This window comes from Panthera leo, chromosome C1 (assembly GCF_018350215.1).
Source record: "Panthera leo isolate Ple1 chromosome C1, P.leo_Ple1_pat1.1, whole genome shotgun sequence".
NCBI lineage: Eukaryota > Metazoa > Chordata > Mammalia > Carnivora > Felidae > Panthera > Panthera leo.
The window spans coordinates 194,111,680-194,134,455 of record NC_056686.1 but is presented as its reverse complement, the minus strand read 5'-3'; the positions used below and the strand labels follow the sequence as shown (position 1 = coordinate 194,134,455).

At 36.7% G+C, this 22,776-nt stretch overlaps 1 protein-coding gene across 1 annotated transcript in view; it reads left to right on the top strand.

Moving 5' to 3' along the window:
• ACADL (acyl-CoA dehydrogenase long chain) overlaps window positions 1-22,776 on the top strand; it is a 51,633-nt gene that overhangs the window by 7,444 nt on the left and 21,413 nt on the right. Inside the window, exons 3-7 of the mRNA XM_042950021.1 lie at window positions 6,175-6,312; window positions 8,331-8,495; window positions 15,686-15,752; window positions 20,705-20,869; window positions 21,661-21,762. Coding sequence (XP_042805955.1) covers window positions 6,175-6,312; window positions 8,331-8,495; window positions 15,686-15,752; window positions 20,705-20,869; window positions 21,661-21,762 — 637 coding nt within the window. The remainder of the gene's footprint in view (window positions 1-6,174; window positions 6,313-8,330; window positions 8,496-15,685; window positions 15,753-20,704; window positions 20,870-21,660; window positions 21,763-22,776) is intronic.

The following is a 22,776-nucleotide window of genomic DNA, read 5'->3' as shown; positions in this document are numbered from 1 at the left end:
TCTCACATTCAGGTCCTTTATCCATTTTGAGTTTATTTTTGTGAATGGTGTGAGAAAGTGGTCTAGTTTCAACCTTCTGCATGTTGCTGTCCAGTTCTCCCAGCACCATTTGTTAAAGAGACTGTCTTTTTTCCATTGGATGTTCTTTCCTGCTTTGTCAAAGATGAGTTGGCCATACGTTTGTGGGTCTAGTTCTGGGGTTTCTATTCTATTCCATTGGTCTATGTGTCTGTTTTTGTGCCAATACCATGCTGTCTTGATGATGACAGCTTTGTAGTAGAGGCTAAAGTCTGGGATTGTGATGCCTCCTGCTTTGGTCTTCTTCTTCAAAATTACTTTGGCTATTCGGAGCCTTTTGTGGTTCCATATGAATTTTAGGATTGCTTGTTCTAGTTTCGAGAAGAATGCTGGTGCAATTTTGATTGGGATTGCATTGAATGTGTAGATAGCTTTGGGTAGTATTGACATTTTGACAATATTTATTCTTCCAATCCATGAGCAGGGAATGTCTTTCCATTTCTTTATATCTTCTTCAATACCTTCATAAGCTTTCTATAGTTTTCAGCATACAGATTTTTTATATCCTTGGTTAGATTTATTCCTAGGCATTTTATGCTTCTTGGTACAATTGTGAATGGGATCGGTTTCTTTATTTGTCTTTCTGTTGCTTCATTGTTAGTGTATAAGAATGCAACTGATTTCTGTACATTGATTTTGTATCCTGCAACTTTGCTGAATTCATGTATCAGTTCTAGCAGACTTTTGGTGGAGTCTTTCGGATTTTCCATGTATAGTATCATGTCATCTGCAAAAAGCGAAAGCTTGACTTCATCTTTGCCAATTTTGATGCCTTTGATTTCCTTTTGTTGTCTGATTGCTGAAGCTAGAACTTCCAACACTATGTTAAACAACAGTGGTGAGAGTGGGCATCCCTGTCGTGTTCCTGATATCAGGGAAAAAGCTTTCAGTTTTTCCCCATTGAGGATGATGTTAGCTGTGGGCTTTTCATAAATGGCTTTTATGGTGTTTAAGTATGTTCTTTCTATCCCGACTTTCTCAAGGGTTTTTATTAAGAAAGGGTGCTGAATTTTGTCAAAGGCCTTTTCTGCATCGATTGACAGGATCATATGGTTCTTATCTTTTCTTTTATTAATGTGATGCATCACATTGATTGATTTGCGAATGTTGAACCAGCCCTGCATCCCAGGAATGAATCCCACTTGATCATGGTGAATAATTCTTTTTATATGCCGTCGAATTCGATTTGCTAGTATCTTATTGAGAATTTTTGCATCCATATTCATCAGGGATATTGGCCTGTAGTTCTCTTTTTTTACTGGGTCTCTGTCTGGTTTAGGAATCAAAGTAATGCTGGCTTCATAGAATGAGTCTGGAAGTTTTCCTTCCCTTTCTGTTTTTTGGAATAGCTTGAGAAGGATAGGTATTATTTCTGCTTTAAACGTCTGGTAGAACTCCCCTGGGAAGCCATCTGGTCCTGGACTCTTATTTGTTGGGAGATTTTTGATTACTGATTCAATTTCCTCACTGGTTATGGGTCTGTTCAAGCTTTCTATTTCCTCCTGATTGAGTTTTAGAAGAGTGTGGGTGTTTAGGAATTTGTCCATTTCTTCCAGGTTGTCCAATTTGTTGGCATATAATTTTTCATAGTATTCCCTGATAATTGATTGTATCTCTGAGGGATTGGTTGTAATAATTCCATTTTCATTCATGATTTTATCTATTTGGGTCATCTCCCTTTTCTTTTTGAGAAGCCTGGCTAGAGGTTTGTCAATTTTGTTTATTTTTTCAAAAAACCAACTCTTGGTTTCGTTGATCTGCTCTACAGTTTTTTTTAGATTCTATATTGTTTATTTCTGCTCTGATCTTTATTATTTCTCTTCTTCTGCTGGGTTTAGGCTGGCTTTGCTGTTCTGCTTCTATTTCCTTTAGGTGTGCTGTTAGATTTTGTATTTGGGATTTTTCTTGTTTCTTGAGATAGGCCTGGATTGCAATGTATTTTCCTCTCACGAGTGCCTTCGCTGCATCCCAAAGCGTTTGGATTGTTGTATTTTCATTTTCGCTTGTTTCCATATATTTTTTAATTTCTTCTCTAATTGCCTGGTTGACCCACTCACTCTTTAGTAGGGTGTTCTTTAACCTCCATGCTTTTGGAGGTTTTCCAGACTTTTTCCTGTGGTTGATTTCAAGCTTCATAGCATTGTGGTCTGAAAGTATGCATGGTATAATTTCAATTCTTGTATACTTATGAAGGGCTGTTTTGTGACCCAGTATATGATCTATCTTGGAGAATGTTTCATGTGCACTGGAGAAGAAAGTATATTCTGTTGCTTTGGGATGCAGAGTTCTAAATACATCTGTCAAGTCCATTTGATCCAATGTATCATTCAGGGCCCTTGTTTCTTTATTGACCGTGTGTCTAGATGATCTATCCATTTCTGTAAGTGGAGTGTTAAAGTCCCCTGCAATTACCACATTCTTATCAATAAGGTTGCTTATGTTTGTGAGTAATTGTTTTATATATTTGGGGGCTCTGGTATTCGGCGCATAGACATTTATAATTGTTAGCTCTTCCTGATGGATAGACCCTGTAATTATTATATAATGCCCTTCTTCATCTCTTGTTACAGCCTTTAATTTAAAGTCTAGTTTGTCTGATATAAGTATGGCTACTCCAGCTTTCTTTTGGCTTCCAGTAGCATGATAAATAGTTCTCCATCCCCTCACTCTCAATCTAAAGGTGTCCTGAGGTCCAAAATGAGTCTCTTGTAGACAGCAAATAGATGGGTCTTGTTTTTTTTTATCCATTCTGATACCCTATGTCTTTTGGTTGGCACATTTAATCCATTTACATTCAGTGTTATTATAGAAAGATACGGTTTTAGAGTCATCATGATGTCTGTATGTTTTATGCTCGTAGCGATGTCTCTGGTACTTTGTCTCACAGGATCCCCCTTAGGATCTCTTGTAGGGCTGGTTTAGTGGTGACGAATTCCTTCAGTTTTTGTTTGTTTGGGAAGACCTTTATCTCTCCTTCTATTCTAAATGACAGACTTGCTGGATAAAGGATTCTTGGCTGCATATTTTTTTCTGTTCATCACATTGAAGATTTCCTGCCATTTCTTTCTGGCCTGCCAAGTTTCAAAAGAGAGATCGGTCACAAGTCTTATAGGTCTCCCTTTATATGTTAGAGAGTTTTTATCCCTAGCTGCTTTCAGAATTTTCTCTTTATCCTTGTATTTTGCCAATTTCACTATGATATGTTGTGCAGAAGATCAATTCAAGTTACGTCTGAAGGGAGTTCTCTGTGCCTCTTGGATTTCAATGCCTTTTTCCTTCCCCAGTTCAGGGAAGTTCTCAGCTATGATTTCTTCAAGTACCCCTTCAGCACCTTTCCCTCTCTCTTCCTCCTCTGGGATACCACATATGCGTATATTATTTCTTTTTAGTGTATCACTTAGTTCTCTAGTTTTCCCCTCATACTCCTGGATTTTTTTATCTCTCTTTTTCTCAGCTTCCTCTTTTTCCATAATTTTATCTTCTAGTTCACCTATTCTCTCCTCTGCCTCTTCAATCTGAGTCGTGGTCATTTCCATTTTATTTTGCATCTCGTTTAAAGCGTTTTTCAGCTCCTCCTGACTGTTCCTTAGTCCCTTGATCTCTGTAGCAATAGATTTTCTGCTGTCCTCTATATTGTTTTCAAGCCCAGCGATTAATTTTATGACTATTATCCTAAATTCACTTTCTGTTATATTATTTAAATCCTTTTTGATCAGTTCATTAGCTGTTGTTATTTCCTGGAGATTCTTCTGAGGGGAATTCTTCCGTTTGGTCATTTTGGATAGTCCCTGGAGTGGTGAGGACCTGCAGGGCACTTCCCCTGTGCTGTGGTGTATAACTGGGGTTGGTGGGCGGGGCCGCAGTCCAACCTGATGTCTGCCCCCAGCCCACCGCTGGGGCCACAGTCAGACTGGTGTGTGCCTTCTCTTCCCCTCTCCTAGGGGCGGGATTTACTATGGGGTGGCGTGGCCCGTCTGGGCTACTTGCACACTGCCAGGCTTGTGGTGCTGGGGATCTGGCGTATTAGCTGGGGTGGGTAGGCAAGGTGCACGGGGGCAGGAGGGGCAGGCTTAGCTCGCTTCTCCTTAGGTGATCCACTTCAGGAGGGGCCCTGTGGCAGCGGGAGGGAGTCAGATCCACTGCCGGAGGTTTGGCTCCACAGAAGCACAGAGTTGGGTGTTTGCACGGAGCGAGCAAGTTCCCTGGCAGGAACTGGTTCCCTTTGGGATTTTGGCTGGGGGATGGGCAAGGGAGATGGCGCTGGCGAGCGCCTTTGTTCCCCGCCAAGCTGAGCTCTGTTGTCCCGGGGCTCAGCAACTCTCCCTCCTTTTGTCCCCCAGCCCTCCCGTTCTCCGAGCAGAGCTGTTAGTTTATAACCTTCCAGATGTCAGGTCCCTCTCGCTGTCAGAACACACTCTGTCCGGCCCCTCCGCTTTTGCAAGCCAGACTCGGGGGCTCTGCTTCTCCGGGAGGCTGCCCCTCCACCCCGGCTCCCTCCCACCAGTCCGTGGAGCGCGCACCGCCTCACCGCCCTTCCTACCCTCTTCCGTGGGCCTCTCGTCTGTGCTTGGCTCCCAAGACTCAGTTCTGCTTGTCTTCTGGTGGTTTTCTGGGTTATTTAGGCAGTGATCACCTATTTTTTTGACCAAAACACTCTCATTTCTATGAAAGTAGGATTTTGCTATATTTCTAAAATTCATTCACTGCCAGTAATTTACTATAATTAAAATGTTTTTTAAAACATATTTATATAGCTTCCATTAAGATTTTATTAATGCTTTCTCTATAAAAATGACCAAAATTAGCTAAACCTAATGCCATGACTAGTCTTTGGTGAAAAGCAACTATTTCTAAAAAGAAAGAGAAACAAAGAAAGAAAGAAAGAAAAAGAAAGAAAGAAAGAAAGAAATTTATTATGGTACACTCTAGGAGAATCTTTTTTATTCATTACTCTACTGATTCGAAACTTTGTTCCAGAAAAATTATTGATGAAGATTTGAAGTAAAAATGATAGAAGTTGACAGATTTGAGATTAATGATAAAAATGTTTCCAGAGCTAATTTAGGCAATATGTACATCAAAACATACATGATAATCAAACTCTTTTAAAATTTCTTGAGGCATCTGTGTTTCCCTTTCATCCGTATCTCCAAAAATATACCTCATTTTTGGTAAGTATATCTAACTCGCACTTAAAAAAATAAAATGAAACAAAAATTCTCAGATTCTTTATTTCCAACTAGCTATCTCTTTCCTCATCATGCCTGTCTCATTTTGTAAAAATGTTTATTTATTTTGAGAGAGAGAGAGAATGAGCGAGTGCACGTGTGAGCAGAGCAGGGGCAGAGGGAGAGAATCCCAAGCCGTCAGCACAGAGCCCAGTGCAGCGCTCCATCTCACAAACTGTGAGATCATAACCTGAGCTGAAATCATGAGTCAGACCCTTAACAGTTTAACTGACCTTGCCACCCAGGCGCCCTGCTATTCTTGTTTTTAAAAAAGCAGAGTTTAACTGACCTTGCCACCCAGGCGCCCTGCTATTCTTGTTTTTAAAAAAGCAGAGGTTGCCCAATCTTATTCGAATGTCCACTCTTTTCAGAAGTTCATTGGACAGCAGTTGTGCTGCAAGATGCTTATGTGCTTCTGTTGTTCCAACTTAAACTGTAATAAGATTGTCTGCTCTTGTCACCTTTTTATGTGCTCATCCCGTTAAGTTCAGCACTTTAAGGAAATATACAGAGGGCTATTGCCTTTACAGGATAAGTTGGACAGATTCCCATGACTATATGGCACAACTAAGATTCCATCTTAAGAGGACCAGCTGAGACAAACTGTACCCATGAATGTCAGTACATGTAATTTATAGGTCTGATGAAAAGTCAAGGGAGGAGAACAGTGGCAAATATGAAGAAGTAAAGAAGAGAATAAGGAGAGAAATGATGAAAGAGTCCAATGCAAATAGAAAGTTATGGCCAATGTCAACAACAATTACCTTAAAGGAACATTCCAGTACAAGATCATTCATAAATTCAAATTATGACCATTTAAATAACATGAAGAAAGCTTCTCTGATTTTAAAATGTTTGCTATTTGCAGATGGGAGAAAGCTGGAGAAGTGAGCAGGGAGCTTTGGGAAAAAGCTGGCAAACAAGGACTTCTCGGTGTCAATATTGCAAAGCATCATGGTGGTATTGGTGGAGACTTGTATTCAGCAGCTATAATGTGGGAAGAACAGTAAGTATACAGACATCTGAGGTGGAATCTTGTTTTGTAAGCACACTGCTCACTTTTCTGAGATGATAAAATATGCTTTCTAATCTTATAATATTGAAAACTAAAATGCGAATGAATATATGTATCATTTGCACATTTTTTAATGTGTGAAGATAGAAAAATGCCCTATTAAGTTATTAAAATAGTTGCTGCTGAAAATTAGAGATTGCTTCATTTCTAATTGCCTTATGTGTTCATTTTCTTCTTTTAAAAAAAAAGTGGAAAAATATCCCCATCAAATATACTTAAAGTTTAATATACAAGAAGAAATAAAGGTTTCAGTTGATGAATGGGCAAAAGATTTGAACCAACAGTTCATCAAAACAAAATACAAATAGGTTCTTTTATTTTTATTTTTATTTTTTTTTAATTTTTTTTTTCAACGTTTTTTATTTATTTTTGGGACAGAGAGAGACAGAGCATGAACGGGGGAGGGGCAGAGAGAGAGGGAGACACAGAATCGGAAACAGGCTCCAGGCTCCGAGCCATCAGCCCAGAGCCTGACGCGGGGCTCGAACTCACGGACCGTGAGATCGTGACCTGGCCGAAGTGGGACGCTTAACCGACTGCGCCACCCAGGCGCCCCAGGTTCTTTTATTTTTTTATTAAAAAATTATTTAATGTTTATTTATTTTTGAGAGAGAGAGACACACACACACAGAGTATGAACAGGGGAGGGGCAGACAGAAGAAGACACAGAATCAGAAGCAGGCTCCAACCTCTGAGCTGTCAGCACAGAGCCCCACAAGGGGCTCCAACTCACGAACCACAAGATCATGACCTGAGCCGAAGGAGGATGCTTAACCAACTGAGCCACCTAGACACCCCCAAATAGGTTCTTCTAGATGAAAAAAGCTCACCCTTACTGCCAATCAAATGTAAATTAAATTAACCTGGAGGTGATCATTTTGAGTATTTGCAAAAGTCAGTGAAAATTCAAAATCATAATACCCTCTGCTGACAAGGTTGCCATGAAAATGGCATACTCACACTATTAGTGGCATTATAAATTAGAACAACAAATGCTTTGGTGAAGCATTCACCAATTTTCATTCAAAAAATGAAAATGTTTCTGCTCTTTGATCCAGGGCATCACTTTGGAGAATTTATCTTAAGGAAATAATTTAATAGAAAAAAGAGGAGCTATGTACAGAAATCATTATCATGTTAGATCATAAACATCCAAATATGGAAGCAATCTAAATGTCTGGTATTGGGAGAATGAATAAGTAAATTATAAAAAAAAAATGTAAATTATATTACATAAACAATTTGGAATACTTTATAGCTATTTCAGATTATCGTTGTGACAACATGTAAAAAAAAAAAAAAAAAGGACTTTTTCATGCCATATAATAATAAAAAAAAAAAATAGTTAACGAGATGCCTGGGTGGCTCAATTGGTTAAGCATCCGACTTCGACTCAGGTCATGATCTCACGGTTTGTGAGTTTGAGCCCTGCATCAGACAGTCTCTGTGCTGACAACTCAGAGCCTGGAGCCTGCCTTGGATTCTACATCTCCCTCTCACTCTGCCCCTTCTCCACTTACACTCTGTCTCTCTCTCTCAAAAATAAATAAACACTTAAAAAAAATTAGTTAAGTACAAATTCACACCACGACTGCAACTATATTAGAATATATGCTTATGGGCAAAGGTAATTTGCCAAAATGAAAACAGTTGCTATGTTAGGGTAATACACTTGTAGGTGATCCATACTTTGAAATGTTTTATCTTTTAATTCATTAGGTAAGTACTCATGGAGCTCTGTTACAGTACTGTCAATGTGCAAAAATTAAAAGATTAGTAAAAACAAAGAGAAAATCCTCAGGAGCTCTAGGTTTGTGGGGAGACAGGCTATTGTGACACAATGTGATAGGATTTAATGATTTGTTGTTCTTTAGTTGAAAATCAAAGAAACTGAAAGCAGAACAAAATAACTCTTTTGTGCTTTAAATTTTCTTTTTTCTCTCTCTAAGAGCATATTCAAATTGTACAGGCCCAGGTTTTAGTCTTCATTCAGATATTGTCATGCCCTATATTGTAAACTATGGCTCTGAAGAACAGATTAAGCACTTCATCCCCCAGATGACTGCTGGGAAATGTATTGGCGCCCTAGCGATGACAGAGCCTGGGGCTGGAAGGTAAATCAACATTGATTTGGTTTTGATTTTTGGAAGCAGTGCCCTAACAGCAAATATTTTCACAGTATAAATATTTGCATGATGTACGAGGAAGGATACAAAGATTAACACAAGCTCAATTTACAATCTCAAGTAACTTCAAAGCCTAGTAGGAAAATAAGGCCTTATCATATATAAAGAACAATAAAACATAATATATGCTGTTTTTCAGATATTAATATAGGGCAATGCAAATAAAATGGTAGGGTATGACTAGAATTTGGAGCATGGTAGATTTTGGATGTGGTGCGACATTCACATGGCAATGTCCAGGAAAGATTTGGGATTCTGGATGCAAGCTGGGGTGGCAAGAATTGGAGCAATGAGAAAGAATAAGATCATTTATTCAGTCATTTGAAGGTTACTTACTAAGTGCCTGTAATGTGCCACATACACAGTGGTGAACTAGAGCAGATGTGGTCTCTGTGCTTATTGAGGAGAATAATGAGAAACACAAAAATAAATATATTCCTAATTATAAATTATGATAAGTACTATGAAGGGAACATGGTGCTATGCTAGAGACTAATGGTGTATGTGTGTTTGGTAGAAAAGGAAAAAAATGAATTTAGATATGAGTGCTAGAGAAGGCCTATAAAAAGTAGTTACATGTAAACTGAGATATGACAGCTTTACAATATAATTGAAATCTCAAATTGTGACACCTCCAGTTTTGTTTTATTTTGTTTTGTTTTGTTTTGTTTTTCAAGATCACTTTGCTATTCGGGGTCCTTGGTGATTCTATACAAATTTTCGGATAGTTTGTTCCAGTTCTATGAAAAATGCTATTAGTATTTTGATAGGGATTGCATTAAATCTGAAGATTTCTTTGGGTAGTATAGGTATTTTAACTGTATTTGTTATTCCAACCCATGACATGGAATGTCTCTCCATTTCTTTGTGTTGTATTGAATTTCTTTCATCAGTGTTTTATAGTTTTCAGAGTATGGGTCTTTCACCTCTTTGGCTAAGTTTCTTCCTAGATATTTCATTATTTTTGGTACAAGTATAAATGGGATTATTTTCTTAATTTCTCTTTCTGCTGCTTCATTATTAGTATATAGGAATGCAACAGATTTCTGTACATTGATTTTGTAGCCTGCAACTTTACTGAATCCATTTCAGTTCCAATACATTTTTGATGGAGTCTTTAGGGTTTTCTATATATAGTATCATGTTATCTGTAAATAGCAAAAGTTTTACTTATTCCTTACCAATTTGGATGCATTTTTATTTCTTTTTGTTGTCTAATTGCTGTGGCTAGGACTTTCAGTACAATGTGGAATAAAAGTGGTGACAGTGGACAGTTCTGTGTTGTTCCTGACCTTAAGGGAAAAACTTTTAGTTTTCCCCCATTGAGTATGATGTTCACTGTAGGTTTTTCATATGACATTTTTATTATGTTGAGATATGTTCCCGCTAGACCTACTTTGTTGAGAGCTTTTATCATGAATGGATGTTGCACTTCATCAAATGGTTTTTTTTTCTGCATCTACTCTTTCTCTTATTGAGGTGATTTATCACGTTGATTGGGAATAACATGGTAAATGATTTTTTTTAATGTATTGTTGGATTCGTTTTGCTAGGATTTTGTTGAGGATTTTTGTATCTATGTTCATCAGAGATTTTAGCCTGTGCTGCACGTTTTTTGTGGGGGCTATCTGATTTTGGTATCAGGGTAATACTGACCTCATAGAATGAATTTGGAAGTGTTCTTTCCTATTCTATTTTTTGGAATAGTTTCTTTTTATGTTTATTTATTTATTTGTTTGTTTGTTTATTGAGAGAGAGAGAGTATGCAAACACAAGTGGGGGATGGGCAGAGAGAGAGAGAGGGAGAGAGAGAATCCCAAGCAGGGTGCCAGCACAGAGCCCAGCACGATCCTAAGATCATGATCTGAGCCAAATCAAGAGCTGGATGCTTAACCAACTGAGCCACCCAGGTGCCCAATATTTTTTGAAATAGTTTGAGAAGAATAGGTATTAACTCTTCTTTACATGTTTGGTAGAATTTGCCTATGAAGCTCACTGATCTTGAACTATTGTTTGCTGGAAGTTTTTTGATTATTAATTCACTTTCCTTGTTGGTAATTGCTCTGTTCCAATATTCTATATTTTCCTGCTTCAGTTTTGGTAAATTATATGTTTCTAGGAATTTATCCATTTCTTCTAAGTATAAAATTTTCCATATCTCTTACAATTGTTTGTGTTTCTGTGGTATTTGTTATTTTTCTTCTTTCATTTGTGATTTTGTTTATTTGGGTCTTCTTTTTCTTTTTCTTTCTTTGTTTCTTTCTTTCTGTCTGTCTTTCTGTCTTTCTTTCTCTCTTTCTTTCTTTCTTTCTTTCTGGATGAGTCTTGCTAGAGGTTTATCAATTTTGTTCATGTTTTCAAAGAGCCAGCTCCTGGATTCATTGATTGTTCTATTGTTTTGTTTGTTGTTTTTGTTGCTGTTTTAGTTTCTATATTATTTATTTCTGCTCTATTATTTCCTTCCTTCTCCTGGTTTGGGGTTTTGTTTGTTCTTCTTTTTCTAGCTCCTTTAGGTGTAAGGCTAGGTTGTTTATTTGAGATTTTTCTTGCTTCTTCAGGTAGATCTATAATACTATAAACTTCCCTCTTAGAGCTGCTTTTGCTGCATTCTATTGTGTTTTATTTTTATTTGTTTCTATGTACTTTTTGATTTTTCTTTGATTTCTTATTTGACCCATTAATTGCTTAGTAGCATGTTATTTAACCTCCCTGTATTTGTGCTCTTTCTAGATTTTTTCTTGTGGTTGATTTCTAGTTTCATAATGTTGTGGTCAGAAAAGATGCGTGCTATGACTTTGATCTTTTTGAATTTGTTGAAACTTGTTTTGTAGCCTAATATGTGATCTATTCTGGAGAATGTTCCAGTTATATTACAAGTCATATTACAAAGCTGTACTAATCAAAATAGTATAGTACTAGCATAAAGATAGACACATAGATCAATGGAATAGAATAGAAAACCCAGAAATAAACCCACAATTATATGGTCAATTAATCCTTGACAAAGGAGGAAATAATATACAATTAGAAAAACTCTCTTCAACAAATGGTGTTGCAAAAACTGGACACCTACATGCAAAAGAATTAAACTGGACCATTTTACACTATACATGAAAATAAACTCAAAATGTCTAAGACCTTAATGTGAGACCTGAAACCATAAAAATTCTAGAAGAGAGCACAGGCAGTAATTTCTCTGACATCAGCCATAGCAACATAGCAAAAATAAACTGTTGGGACTACATCAGAATACAAAGCTCCTTTACAGCAAAGGAAACAATCAACCAAACTAAAAGACAACTCACTGAATGGGAGAAGATATTTGCAAATGACATATCCAATAAAAGATTAGTATCCAAAATACATAAAGAACTTCTACAACTCAACACCCTAAGACCAAACAATCCAATTTGAAAATGGGCAGAAGACATGAACAGATATTTATCCAAAGACATACAGATGACCAACAGACACATGAAAGGATGCTCAACATTATTCATCATCACAGAAATGTAAGTCAAAACTACAATGAGATATCATCTCACACCTGTCAGAATGGCTAGGTCAAAAAACATAAGAAACCACAAGTGTAGGTGAAGATGAGAAAAAGGAACCTTCATGCATTCTCAGTGGGAATGCAAACTGGTGTAGCCACTGTGGAAAACAGTATGGAGTTTCCTCAAAAAATTAAAAATAGGACTATCCTACAATCCAGTAATTGCACTAGTAGGCAATTACCCAAAAATTACAAAAATGCTAACTCAAAGGAATAAATCTCCCTCTGTTTATTGCAGCATTATTTATAATAGCCACATTATGGAAGCAGCCCAAGTGTCCATTGATAGATGAATGGATAAAGAAGTGGTATATATTTATGTACTTTGGAATATTTCTTAGCCATAAAAAAGAATGAAATCTTGCCCTTTGCAACAATATGAACAGAGCTAGAGAGTATAATGCTAAGTGAAATAAGTCAAAGACAAATACTGTATGATTTCACTCATATGTGACATTTAAAAAACAAAACAAATGAGCAAAGGGAAAAAAGAAAGACAGAGAGAGACAAACTGAGAAAAAACTCTTAACTATAGAGAACCAACTGATGGCTTACCAGAGGGAGGTGAGGGGGATGGGTGAGATAGGCAATGGGGAATAAGTAGTGCACCTATCATGATGAACACTGAATAACACATAAAATTATTGAATCACTATATTGTATACCTGAAATTAATGTAACACTATCTATTTACTAGAATTAAAATTAAAAACTTAATAAATAAAATAAACACCTATATTACTACATTAAAAAAATAATAAAGTGAGATGTGACAAATGAGAAAGAACCAACTGCAAGAATGGAGGGGAGGAGCTTCCACATAGTGGGACCTGACCCTCAAGGATGACAAGGAGAGCAGACAGGAAACCTTGGGCATTATGCTTCCTTTGGAACTGTACAAAAGGCAGCCACAGAGACAAAAGGATTGAGTCTGAAGGAGATCTACACCAGTGCTCTGTCATGAGCATGAGGTGAAGTGACTTTGAAAAGGTGATAGGACAGGAGTGAGAAGTTAATAATGTCGAGGCCACAAAAATGTTGAGAGTTGAGAAAAGGTCATGGCAGGCCACTGCCTGAAAATCGAAAGATCGTCATTTCAGTAGAGAGGCTACTTTGGAAGAGAGTTGGGTATTGAGAAATCAGATGTAGAGAACACAGACTAATCTTTCAGAGTTTGTGGTGAAAGAGAGTGTAAAGAGAGACAGTACTGTGCTGTGACAGGCCAGCACAGTAAGGGGAAGGGTTTATGTTGAAGGGAACAGCAACTTCTAGGCCAACGGGAAACAGGCAGTGCAGAGCAACAACCGAAAGGTGTGGCAGAAGCAGTAATTGAAAACCCAAGGCTTGTTTCTGCAAAGATCAGGCCCTCATGTTTTGCACTGCTTTTCTGACACTGCTGTTTATTTTTAAATGGCTTAGCGCTCCATAGTGTGACTTGGCAACGTGCTTGAATTGTATTTCTCCTTCCCAAGTATAAACCTATTATTAGAGGCCAATCCTGATTCTTAGTTTTGCCAAAGGTAAAAGGTTTTTGTTTGCTTCTTTTGCCTAAAAATGTGATCTAAAAGAAATAAAAATTTAATCTTCCTTTGCTTTTAAGTTAGATAATTTTTCTAAGATAAGTGACTGACTGACCAAAATTTGGATTACATCATGCTAGCTCTGGAACAGTATGTTCCTGTTCCAACCCACTGAACGCTAGTTCTCACTTAGAGGCAATATAAATCAGAGATCCTAACTTGTCCCCAACTTACACAAGCAAACAAAGGCTGCTTGATTTGTGCTTATTTAAATTCTCTGTCCTCATCTGGGGTTAGGTGAATATGCTTAAGATGGAAACTGAGAAGGAGAATGGAGAAAAGAGGCAGATGGTTTGGAAGGCTGGTATAAGTGATGGAAGGGTAGCAAATTGGTCAGGTATTTAGAGCCGAGCAAAGGGGCCATATGAGTGAGTGCAGGAGTGAAGGAAGACGGCAGATGCAGAAGAGTGTTTGAGTGTTCAGGACTTCCAAAAGAAAGAAAGAAAAAGCATGTGGGAGAGAAGGAATAAAGATGGGAGATGGTTTGTTGTGCCGGATTTTAGGAACAACTTGGCCACTCTTACAGTCTTGCTTTCATTTGGCCTTCACCAAAAAAGGTGGAGTTTGCTAGAAAAGATTCAGAGTATCCCTGCCTCTTTTCCTTTCCACGTACATAGGAGACTCCTTAATGTGTAATTATGTGTATTTGTAGGATACCTTAACATTTTGTATCTTTCATGTTGATTTTCTGTTTGGACTATCACAATAATCTACATGAAGATATACTGTGATTCCTATGTAAAGGAGAACAGAAAATGAGAAATGAAGTATTGTAACCAAACTCATAGAGCTAATCTATGATGACATTGGATCCAGAGTATTCTGACACCAGCTGTGTGATTGTGGGTGAAATCTCTGAACCTCAATGTCTGTATCAGTGATACTTACTTAATACGATTATTGTAAGGGTCTGAATTCTTGGCAATACTAAGTAGTATATATTTTAGTAGTATATTTTTAATATTTCATGTTTACCATTCAAGAGCTTTTTTTAATCCACAAACTGAGCTGTGTCATTACCTTTGTTACTTTTGGTATGGCCCTGTATAGAACAAGTATTTTAATAAGCCATGTATTGATTTTAAGAACTAATATTTCATACTGACTTACAATATAAAGACCATATTCAAGAAGAAGAATCAGAAAAAGTGATGTAGACTATTTATACATGATGGTATTCATTGTAGGATATTTATGAAAATGGAAAACTAAGTATTCAATAATAGATTGTTTTTAAAAAATGATAAAGCTATACAATGTAATTCTATGCCATTGATAGAAATGAAAGTATAGAAAAACATTAGATATTATTAAGAGGTCAAAATCATATGTATGGCTCTGGTTTTATAAAAATATGTATATGTGTGTATCTATTTTCACTGAAAAATTCTGGAAGGATGTATTTTAGAAATGTTTATTCCAGGAAGTAAGTTTTTTTTTCAGTATTTTTTCTTTGTCAGAAATATTGTCTATCTTTTGTATTTTAACTATGGATATTTGTTTATTTTATACTTAGAAAAAATAATCTATTCTACTTTTAGAGCAGTCTTGTTAAGGGAAGCATTTGAGACGTAAGTCTTTTAAATAGCTAACTTTTGATCAATAGAGATAAGGGAAGGAATCAAGGTGAATAGAGGGAGGCAGATATATGGTGGCAAATAATTTCAAATATAGTGGGCTTTGAGATGCTATCTGAGTCCAATTTGGGGATCTACTTGGGAGTTTTTATGCTTTATAAAATCTGGCTACTTTATGTAATCTTAATCATATATTCATTTGTGTAAGTGGTTTAGAATATAATACATCAGATGTGGTTTTTCAGTACATTTGTGTGAACATTCTTAATGTTAGTTAGAAGTCAATTCTTTTCATAGTATGAACAGTTTGAATTAGCACATTATATGCATACTTATACAACAATACTTGAATAACTCAGTTTGCACCAACTAATGAATTTTCCTTCATTATTTAAAAAATTATAGTGATTTGCAAGGAATAAGAACAAATGCCAAAAGGGATGGGAGTGACTGGATTCTCAATGGAAGCAAGGTATGTAAAGAGGGGCTCCCATAGCCCTTCTCTCCAGAGTCCATGCCACAAGTAACAGTGTCTCAAAGAGTGCTCATTATCGATTGTCTCATTCTATGGACTCATGTAGGTATTGAATTTACTTAAGTTGTTTTGTTTGGGGGACAATGTGAACTTTGCAACATTTATATTACATGAGATCTGTTCTTCTTGTATGTTCCATTTTACATGCTCCCCTCACTATTATGGCAAATGTTTTACTGTCCAAACGACCCTTATCAAGCCAGAAAAGGGGAAGGAGAGGCTCACATTGTCCAAATATGAGACAAACGATAATTAATAAACTTGATGTTTGTGAAAAATTGGAGATAAGATTTTCTTATAAATATCAAGAAGACTTTCAAAAGTTCTTAGGAAAGAAGGATAGCTTTGATAGAATTTGAGAGCCCTTCAGTCCTTCTGAGAGTCACATCAGCCTAGATGAATTGGAAAGCCCCTCCAGTTAAGGTTACAGATGGGCTTAGGAGTAAATACATCCCTTAGAATCTAATATCACTGATGACAGAGGATTTTGTTTACCTAAAACTGTGTCTGGTATACACTCAGTAAATATTTATTGTTGACTGAGTGTTAAGTGAAGGAAAGATGTTTATTTTCTGCAACTAAGGAGGTCTTTCTGAAAATTGTTTCAAAGCCTGTTGAAGAACTCATTTATGTTTGTTTTCTTTGAATTTTTTTAAAACTTCTAATTAGTTTTAGACTAATACCTTTGCATTTACAAAATCACAAGTTTGAATGTTGTGCTACTGTCAAATTGCTCTCAATTTTGTAAACAGCCTTGATTTCTGTACTTATGTTGTCAAGGACTAATAGCAGTTTGTGGACTGGAATGGGTCTGAAGAACACATTTTGAGCAGCCCAGGTCTAAAGACCATTTCATAATCTAGTTTCATAGTTGTTATACAAAAAACCAGTATTTGTGGTGTCAAATAAATTTAGAAAATGTGTGCAATTTCTCACTCTTTGACATGCTAATGTGCATTATAAACCTCTAAAAGTTTGGTATAGTATGTCTTATGCCCTAGGAAATTATCTTTATAGATTGAGTCACTAGTATTTTCCCAAACATACTTTTTGTCATAGACTCTAGGTCTGGCATTCTCTCTTGTCCAGCAAGAGAGCCGATGCAGGATTGAAATGTGAGAGAGGCTAATGTCAGGGAGGAGACGAGAGTGCCGAATAAGGGTCCTTGCTCCATTTTTATTAGGACCAGAAGGCTTACAAGCGTGATGGACTTACACAAAGAGACAATGAAATCGTGAACATGAACTCATGGGCATGAGGGAAAGGGGGTTTTGAAGATATTCAGTGTTAGGGGTTTGGGTCAACACTAAACCTGGAGCTGGGTGGAAAGTTGTTTACAGCAGACATGAGGCGCCAACTCTGTTTACCTAAACTGGCCTAGGGGACAAGAACGGCAGAGCATGCTACCTCAGAGTCAACAAGGCATCTTTCTTTTGCTAATTATCTCCAGCTCTGGGCAACTTCATCCTCCTGTGGTCCAAAGTCCTGTTTTCCTGTTTTTGTCCTTCCTTCCTGTGAAAGCAGCTTTCTGTTACTGTACTAACTTGGGGGGGGGGCATTTTCACCCTGAATACCTAATCTTGTTTACCTCATTTTGGATGATGAAAACATCCTGGTTCCTATTCCTATACCTTTCTCCTATACTGGGGCCTTTGCAACCTATTTACCTAATTTTGTTTACCTAATCTTATTTAGCCAAACTTGGGTGTGTTCATTCTGTGGGTTTCTAATTCCTTATGCCTTGTTAAGCCATTGGTGCAACCTCAGGGAATTCCTAAGCTTATTCCCCAGAACTGTTAGAAATTTTAGTCTAAACTATTTGTCTTAAGGATTATAGTAAAGATGTATAATAAAGATTATAATAAAGATGATTCCAGTATAATAATCACTTAACTCTGCACACAGAGGGCCACAGAAGACTAAGATATTTGATCAAATGGGAAACACATTCTCTTATGACTCCAGCTTTGTTAGCAGTTCTTCTGTGGGAACCACCCAAGAAAACTCCGCTGACTATGTCCAAACCTCTATTAGAAATAACAAAAAATTGAAAGGAAGCAAAAGTAAAGGAATACGTAAGTGAATATAGTACCTCAATAAGATGACCTAAGGGGTGCCTTGTGGCTCAGTAGGTTAAGCATCAACTCTTGATTTCGGCTCAGGTCGTGATCTCACGGTTCGAGAGACCAATCCCTGTGTCTTGGGATTCTTTCTCTTCCCTCTCTCTGCCCTTCCCTCCGCCCCCCCCCCACCCACAAATAAATAAACTTTAAAAAAATGACCCTAAGATGTGCCCATCAAAGTGTCGACACAAAGTTTTTAATGGCTTAGGAAAATAATTAAGTGAAGAGATCATATTAACTTTTATACACCTAGATTTCAGCTAAGTAACAAAATGCACATACATTTCAACTATGTTAAAAGGAAAAAAAAAAACAAAGGAAATTCATAATGATATCTACATGACGGACTTGAGGATTTTTTTTCTTTTTTCTTTATAACAATATACTATATATAACGTCTACAATGAACTTACAAACATTCAATACCCAAAAAAATGATGGCCCTCAGTAGGGATAATCCCAGCCCTATTAAGAGTTTTGACTGTCATAATTAAGAACGAAATTGAGAAAGTCCTTTTACAAAGAGAATTTTCTTATAAGAAAAGGAAAGCAGTCATGCTGGAAATACTCGCCTTCTGTTGGACTCTTGCAGACATGGTTCAGAATCGATTAACCTTCTTCCATAATTGTGTCTAAGAAAAACTGTTGAAGAATTCTATTCACTTTTTCCAAATTGAAGTCAGGGTGTTAAAGTGAACGATTTTTTTCGTATAAACAGCTCCTCCCTTCCTTTCATTCCATTGTTTGTCTTTTATCTATAATAACCTCTGTTAATATATGTCTGAGGCCGTGGATTTAGAGCTTATAGACACTAATCCCTGGACATGTGATTCAGAACAGAAAAGCGCTATTTCAGCAATTCAACTGTGCACCTACACAGATGGTCATTATTCTCTTAGAAAAATATGAAATTGGGAGACTTGAAAGGTTTTTGAGCAAGTGGTATAATGGAGCAATATTGTAGAAAAAAATACATTGGCCATGATGTATAATTTTTTTTTCTAGGAACACATTTTTCTCATTTATTCAGCAAACATCCTTGAAAGCCTTCTATATGCCAAACACTACTCTAAGCACTGATGACAGTCCCTGCCCTTGAGGAGTTCCTTGTAGAGAGAAATGTTGAGGGTCTCTGATTGTTGTGTCACTTATAACCAGGCCACCACCACGGCCTTCACTTGCTATCATGTACACAACACTAACATCATTGGCTTATTTCCCATTATTTTTATGTACAGCACTGTGGATTTGAGAAGATAAATCTTATAAAGGGCATAGATGTTAGGTGATAGAAGTAACCGATGCCATTTTATACTCCTAGTATTTCAAAGGGATAGAGACAAGAATAGATCATTTGAATACAGTTTGATAAATGCTAAGATGGTGGTGAATTCAGAGTGCTTACAGGAGCTCTTAATCTGGCCTGGAGAATTTGGGAAGACTTTAGTCCAGAATGGTAGGATTTATCCTAGCAGCGTTGGGAAACAGCCACCCAGTGGAGGAAACAAGATTTCTGAAGACACATAGGTAAAGAAGACCTTAGAATAGAAAGGATAGCAAATAGTTCAGTGGAGTTGACCTAAGGACAGGGAATGAGAAAAATGAGATAAAAGATAAGGTTGGACTGATAAGCTAGTGCCAGTTCTTGATGAGTTTTATATGTCCTCCTAAAGGTTTACAGTTTATCCTGAGGCCTATTATGAGCTATTCAGAAATTTCAAAATATGAAAATGATATGATTAGATTGCATTGTAAAAAAGGTCTCTGAGATCATGATGAATAATAGAGGTGCAGGGACATCAGTTGTAGGAACTTAAGAAATGATGAAGCCCCGAAATAAGGTAATGGCAATAGAAGAGAAAGGAAGTGAGTGGATTCATAAAGTATTGAAATGGATTAGAGAGAATTAGAAGTCAAATTGAATATGAAGCAAGATGATAACATGATTTTTTTTTTTTTGGCACCATTCACTGAGATAGGAAAAATAGATTTATATTCAAGATTAGTTAAGAGTTAAGGGTAGGAAAAGATATGTTCTACCCATGAGTCATCAGGTGGACTCTCCAGAGGCAGGTAGGTAGACAGGTCTGAAACTTAGCAAGAAATTTCACTTAAAGATTTGGAGTCATTAGCAGATAGATGGTAATTAAAGCCATGGAAGTGCTTGAGGTGACCCAAGAAAGGCACAGAATAAGTTAATAATTTGTGCTGGGTATATTTGTTTGATAAATAAATATCATCTGGTAATCTAATATCTCTTATTTAGTATGTTATTTTATCCCTCTTTAATCATTATCTCCTTATTGAGGCCATTTGGAAAGAAGTAGGCCATCCATCATCAAAATCAAATCCATGCCTTTGCAAAAATTGTTGTGAGAGTACAAATACTTTAATGTTGCCATTTAGAACAGATTCCTTTTTCTCATCTGCAGTTTCTTTCTAAAATATAGTTTATCATATAGTTATCATAGAGTATTTTGCTTTAATTTAGAAAAGACATAATAAGCTCTGTTCATTATTTACAGTATTAATTATGGAATGAAAATGTACTGACTTCATTCTTTGAAGCAATGGGTTGTTTTCCCTGTACTTTTTAATAACCTCATATATGAATAATCAACACTGAAGATATTTGGGTAGAGTACAAAGAGAGGCATAAAGCATGTCTTGTCTGGTTTAGTCTTCTTGAATATACTTTCCTCCCACCATGACTTAAACATCGACCTGGTTTATTGTGAAGTGTCACAGTAAATTTGGGGTTTGCAGGTATTCATCAGTAATGGGCAGCTAAGTGACATTGTGATCGTAGTGGCAATCACAAATCGTGAAGCTCACTCTCCTGCCCATGGCATTAGCCTTTTTCTGGTGGAAAATGGAATGAAAGGATTTATCAAGGGACGAAAGCTACATAAAATGGGACTAAAAGCCCAGGTAAGTCACAATATGAATTATTAATTATAAATAATTGCATGTACTCAAATATACTTTATAGAACTACATATAGCAAATCATACCTTCCTATGCCAGATTCCTAAAATATGCTTTTCAGAAATGGAAAGAGAGGGGTGCTGGGAGGCTCAGTTGATTAAGTTTCTGACTCTTGATTTCAACTCAGGTTATGATCTCACAGTTTGTGAATTTGAGCCCTGCATCAGGCTCTGTGCTGTCAGCACGGAGCCTGGTTGGGATTCTTTCTCTCCCACTCTCTCTCTGTCCCTCCCCCACTCGAGCTTGCTCTCTACAAACAAACAAATGTTAAAAAGAAAAAAAGAAAAGAAATGGTAAGAGAGATTTATTCCATTTATCCAAATTATCTCTGTTGTTCAGCAGTGGAAGTGAATCAGCATATTTTGAATATCTGCTTCAGAAATGGCAAAATTATATGTTAATAGACCTTCTATTAAATTGATTGAAGAAAATTATGGAATAAAAGCAGAAAATATTTTTCTATTATTTGGTAATTATTTGGTAGCTTTTTCATTACCAAAAAGAAAAATGACAGTGTATTGCAGTGGGAAAGCCACAAATTTTTAGAATCAAATGGATCTGGGTTTGAATCCATGGTTTATTACCTACTAGATGTATTCATTAACTACTCCAGCTTGGCTTCCAGTTTCTTTTGTTCTTGTTTTTGTTTTCTTAAATGGAAATAATAGTCACCTCATTAGAGTGTTGGGAGATTTAAGTGAGATCATTCTGTACTTAATTGTGTGATCCCTTAGGATACTGCAGAATTATTCTTTGAAGATGTACGGTTACCAGCTAGTGCCCTACTTGGAGAAGAGAATAAAGGCTTCTATCACCTCATGCAAGAACTTCCACAGGTCAGAATTATTAAGTATTCCATCTTTTGATTAGTTAATAAAGTGGTATGAAATAGAACTATGTAAATTCGTGCATATAAAACTTATGACATAGCCAATCATTTGAGTAAAGTTAAAGTTGAAAAAAACCCTGACTTCTTGGGGTGCCAGGATGGCTCAGTCAGTGAAGCATCTGACTCTTAATCTCAGCTCAGATCTTGATCTCAGGGTCATGAGTTCAGGCCCCACGTTGGGCTCTGTGCTGGGTGTGGAGCCTACATAAACCAACCAACCAACCAACAAAAAACCTGAGTTTTGTAGCCTAGATAAGTAAATAACTGAACTCAAGGATATCCAATCAAAGCTTATAAATGAGTAGGAAAATTAGGTATTTTAGTTCTGTGATACCTTCTTAGAATGATTTTAGCTTCTTAGCTACAAGTCAAGAATTCTTATCTCCTTGTAAGGAAATATCAGCCAAAATATTTGGCAGGATTTTTTTTTTTTAATGATACCAGGGAATCATCATACTGAAAAGTTTTAGTCCATCATAGTTAGCTCTCACATCTGTGTTTTTGGAGTGTAGTGCCTACGTGATTGTTGAACCTCACGTGCCAGCATAGAAACATAGGTGCATTTGTCTAGTGACTGCCACAGCCTGGGCTAAATTGGGGACAAGGTTAGGAATACTGCCATGGAAATAGAACAGAATAGAAAAATCACCAGCAAGATGGATTTAAACTGACCATGGATACTAGTAGGCAGAATTTAACCTATCCACTTTAAAAGGTTGATTTCCATAGACCTATTAGAATATGCAGTGTGCAGAGATCAATAAATAAAAGTCAACAATTTCATATTTCTTTTCTCATAGATGACTGATGAAGGAATTAAATAAATTATGTATATATGTATATGTAGTAAAGACAGACATTTATAAAAATAAAGGATTTGTTTTAAAGAATTACTATGACTATGTCCAATATTCTTATAAATCTATGGGAGCATTTTCTTATAGAATTAAGAAATAAATTA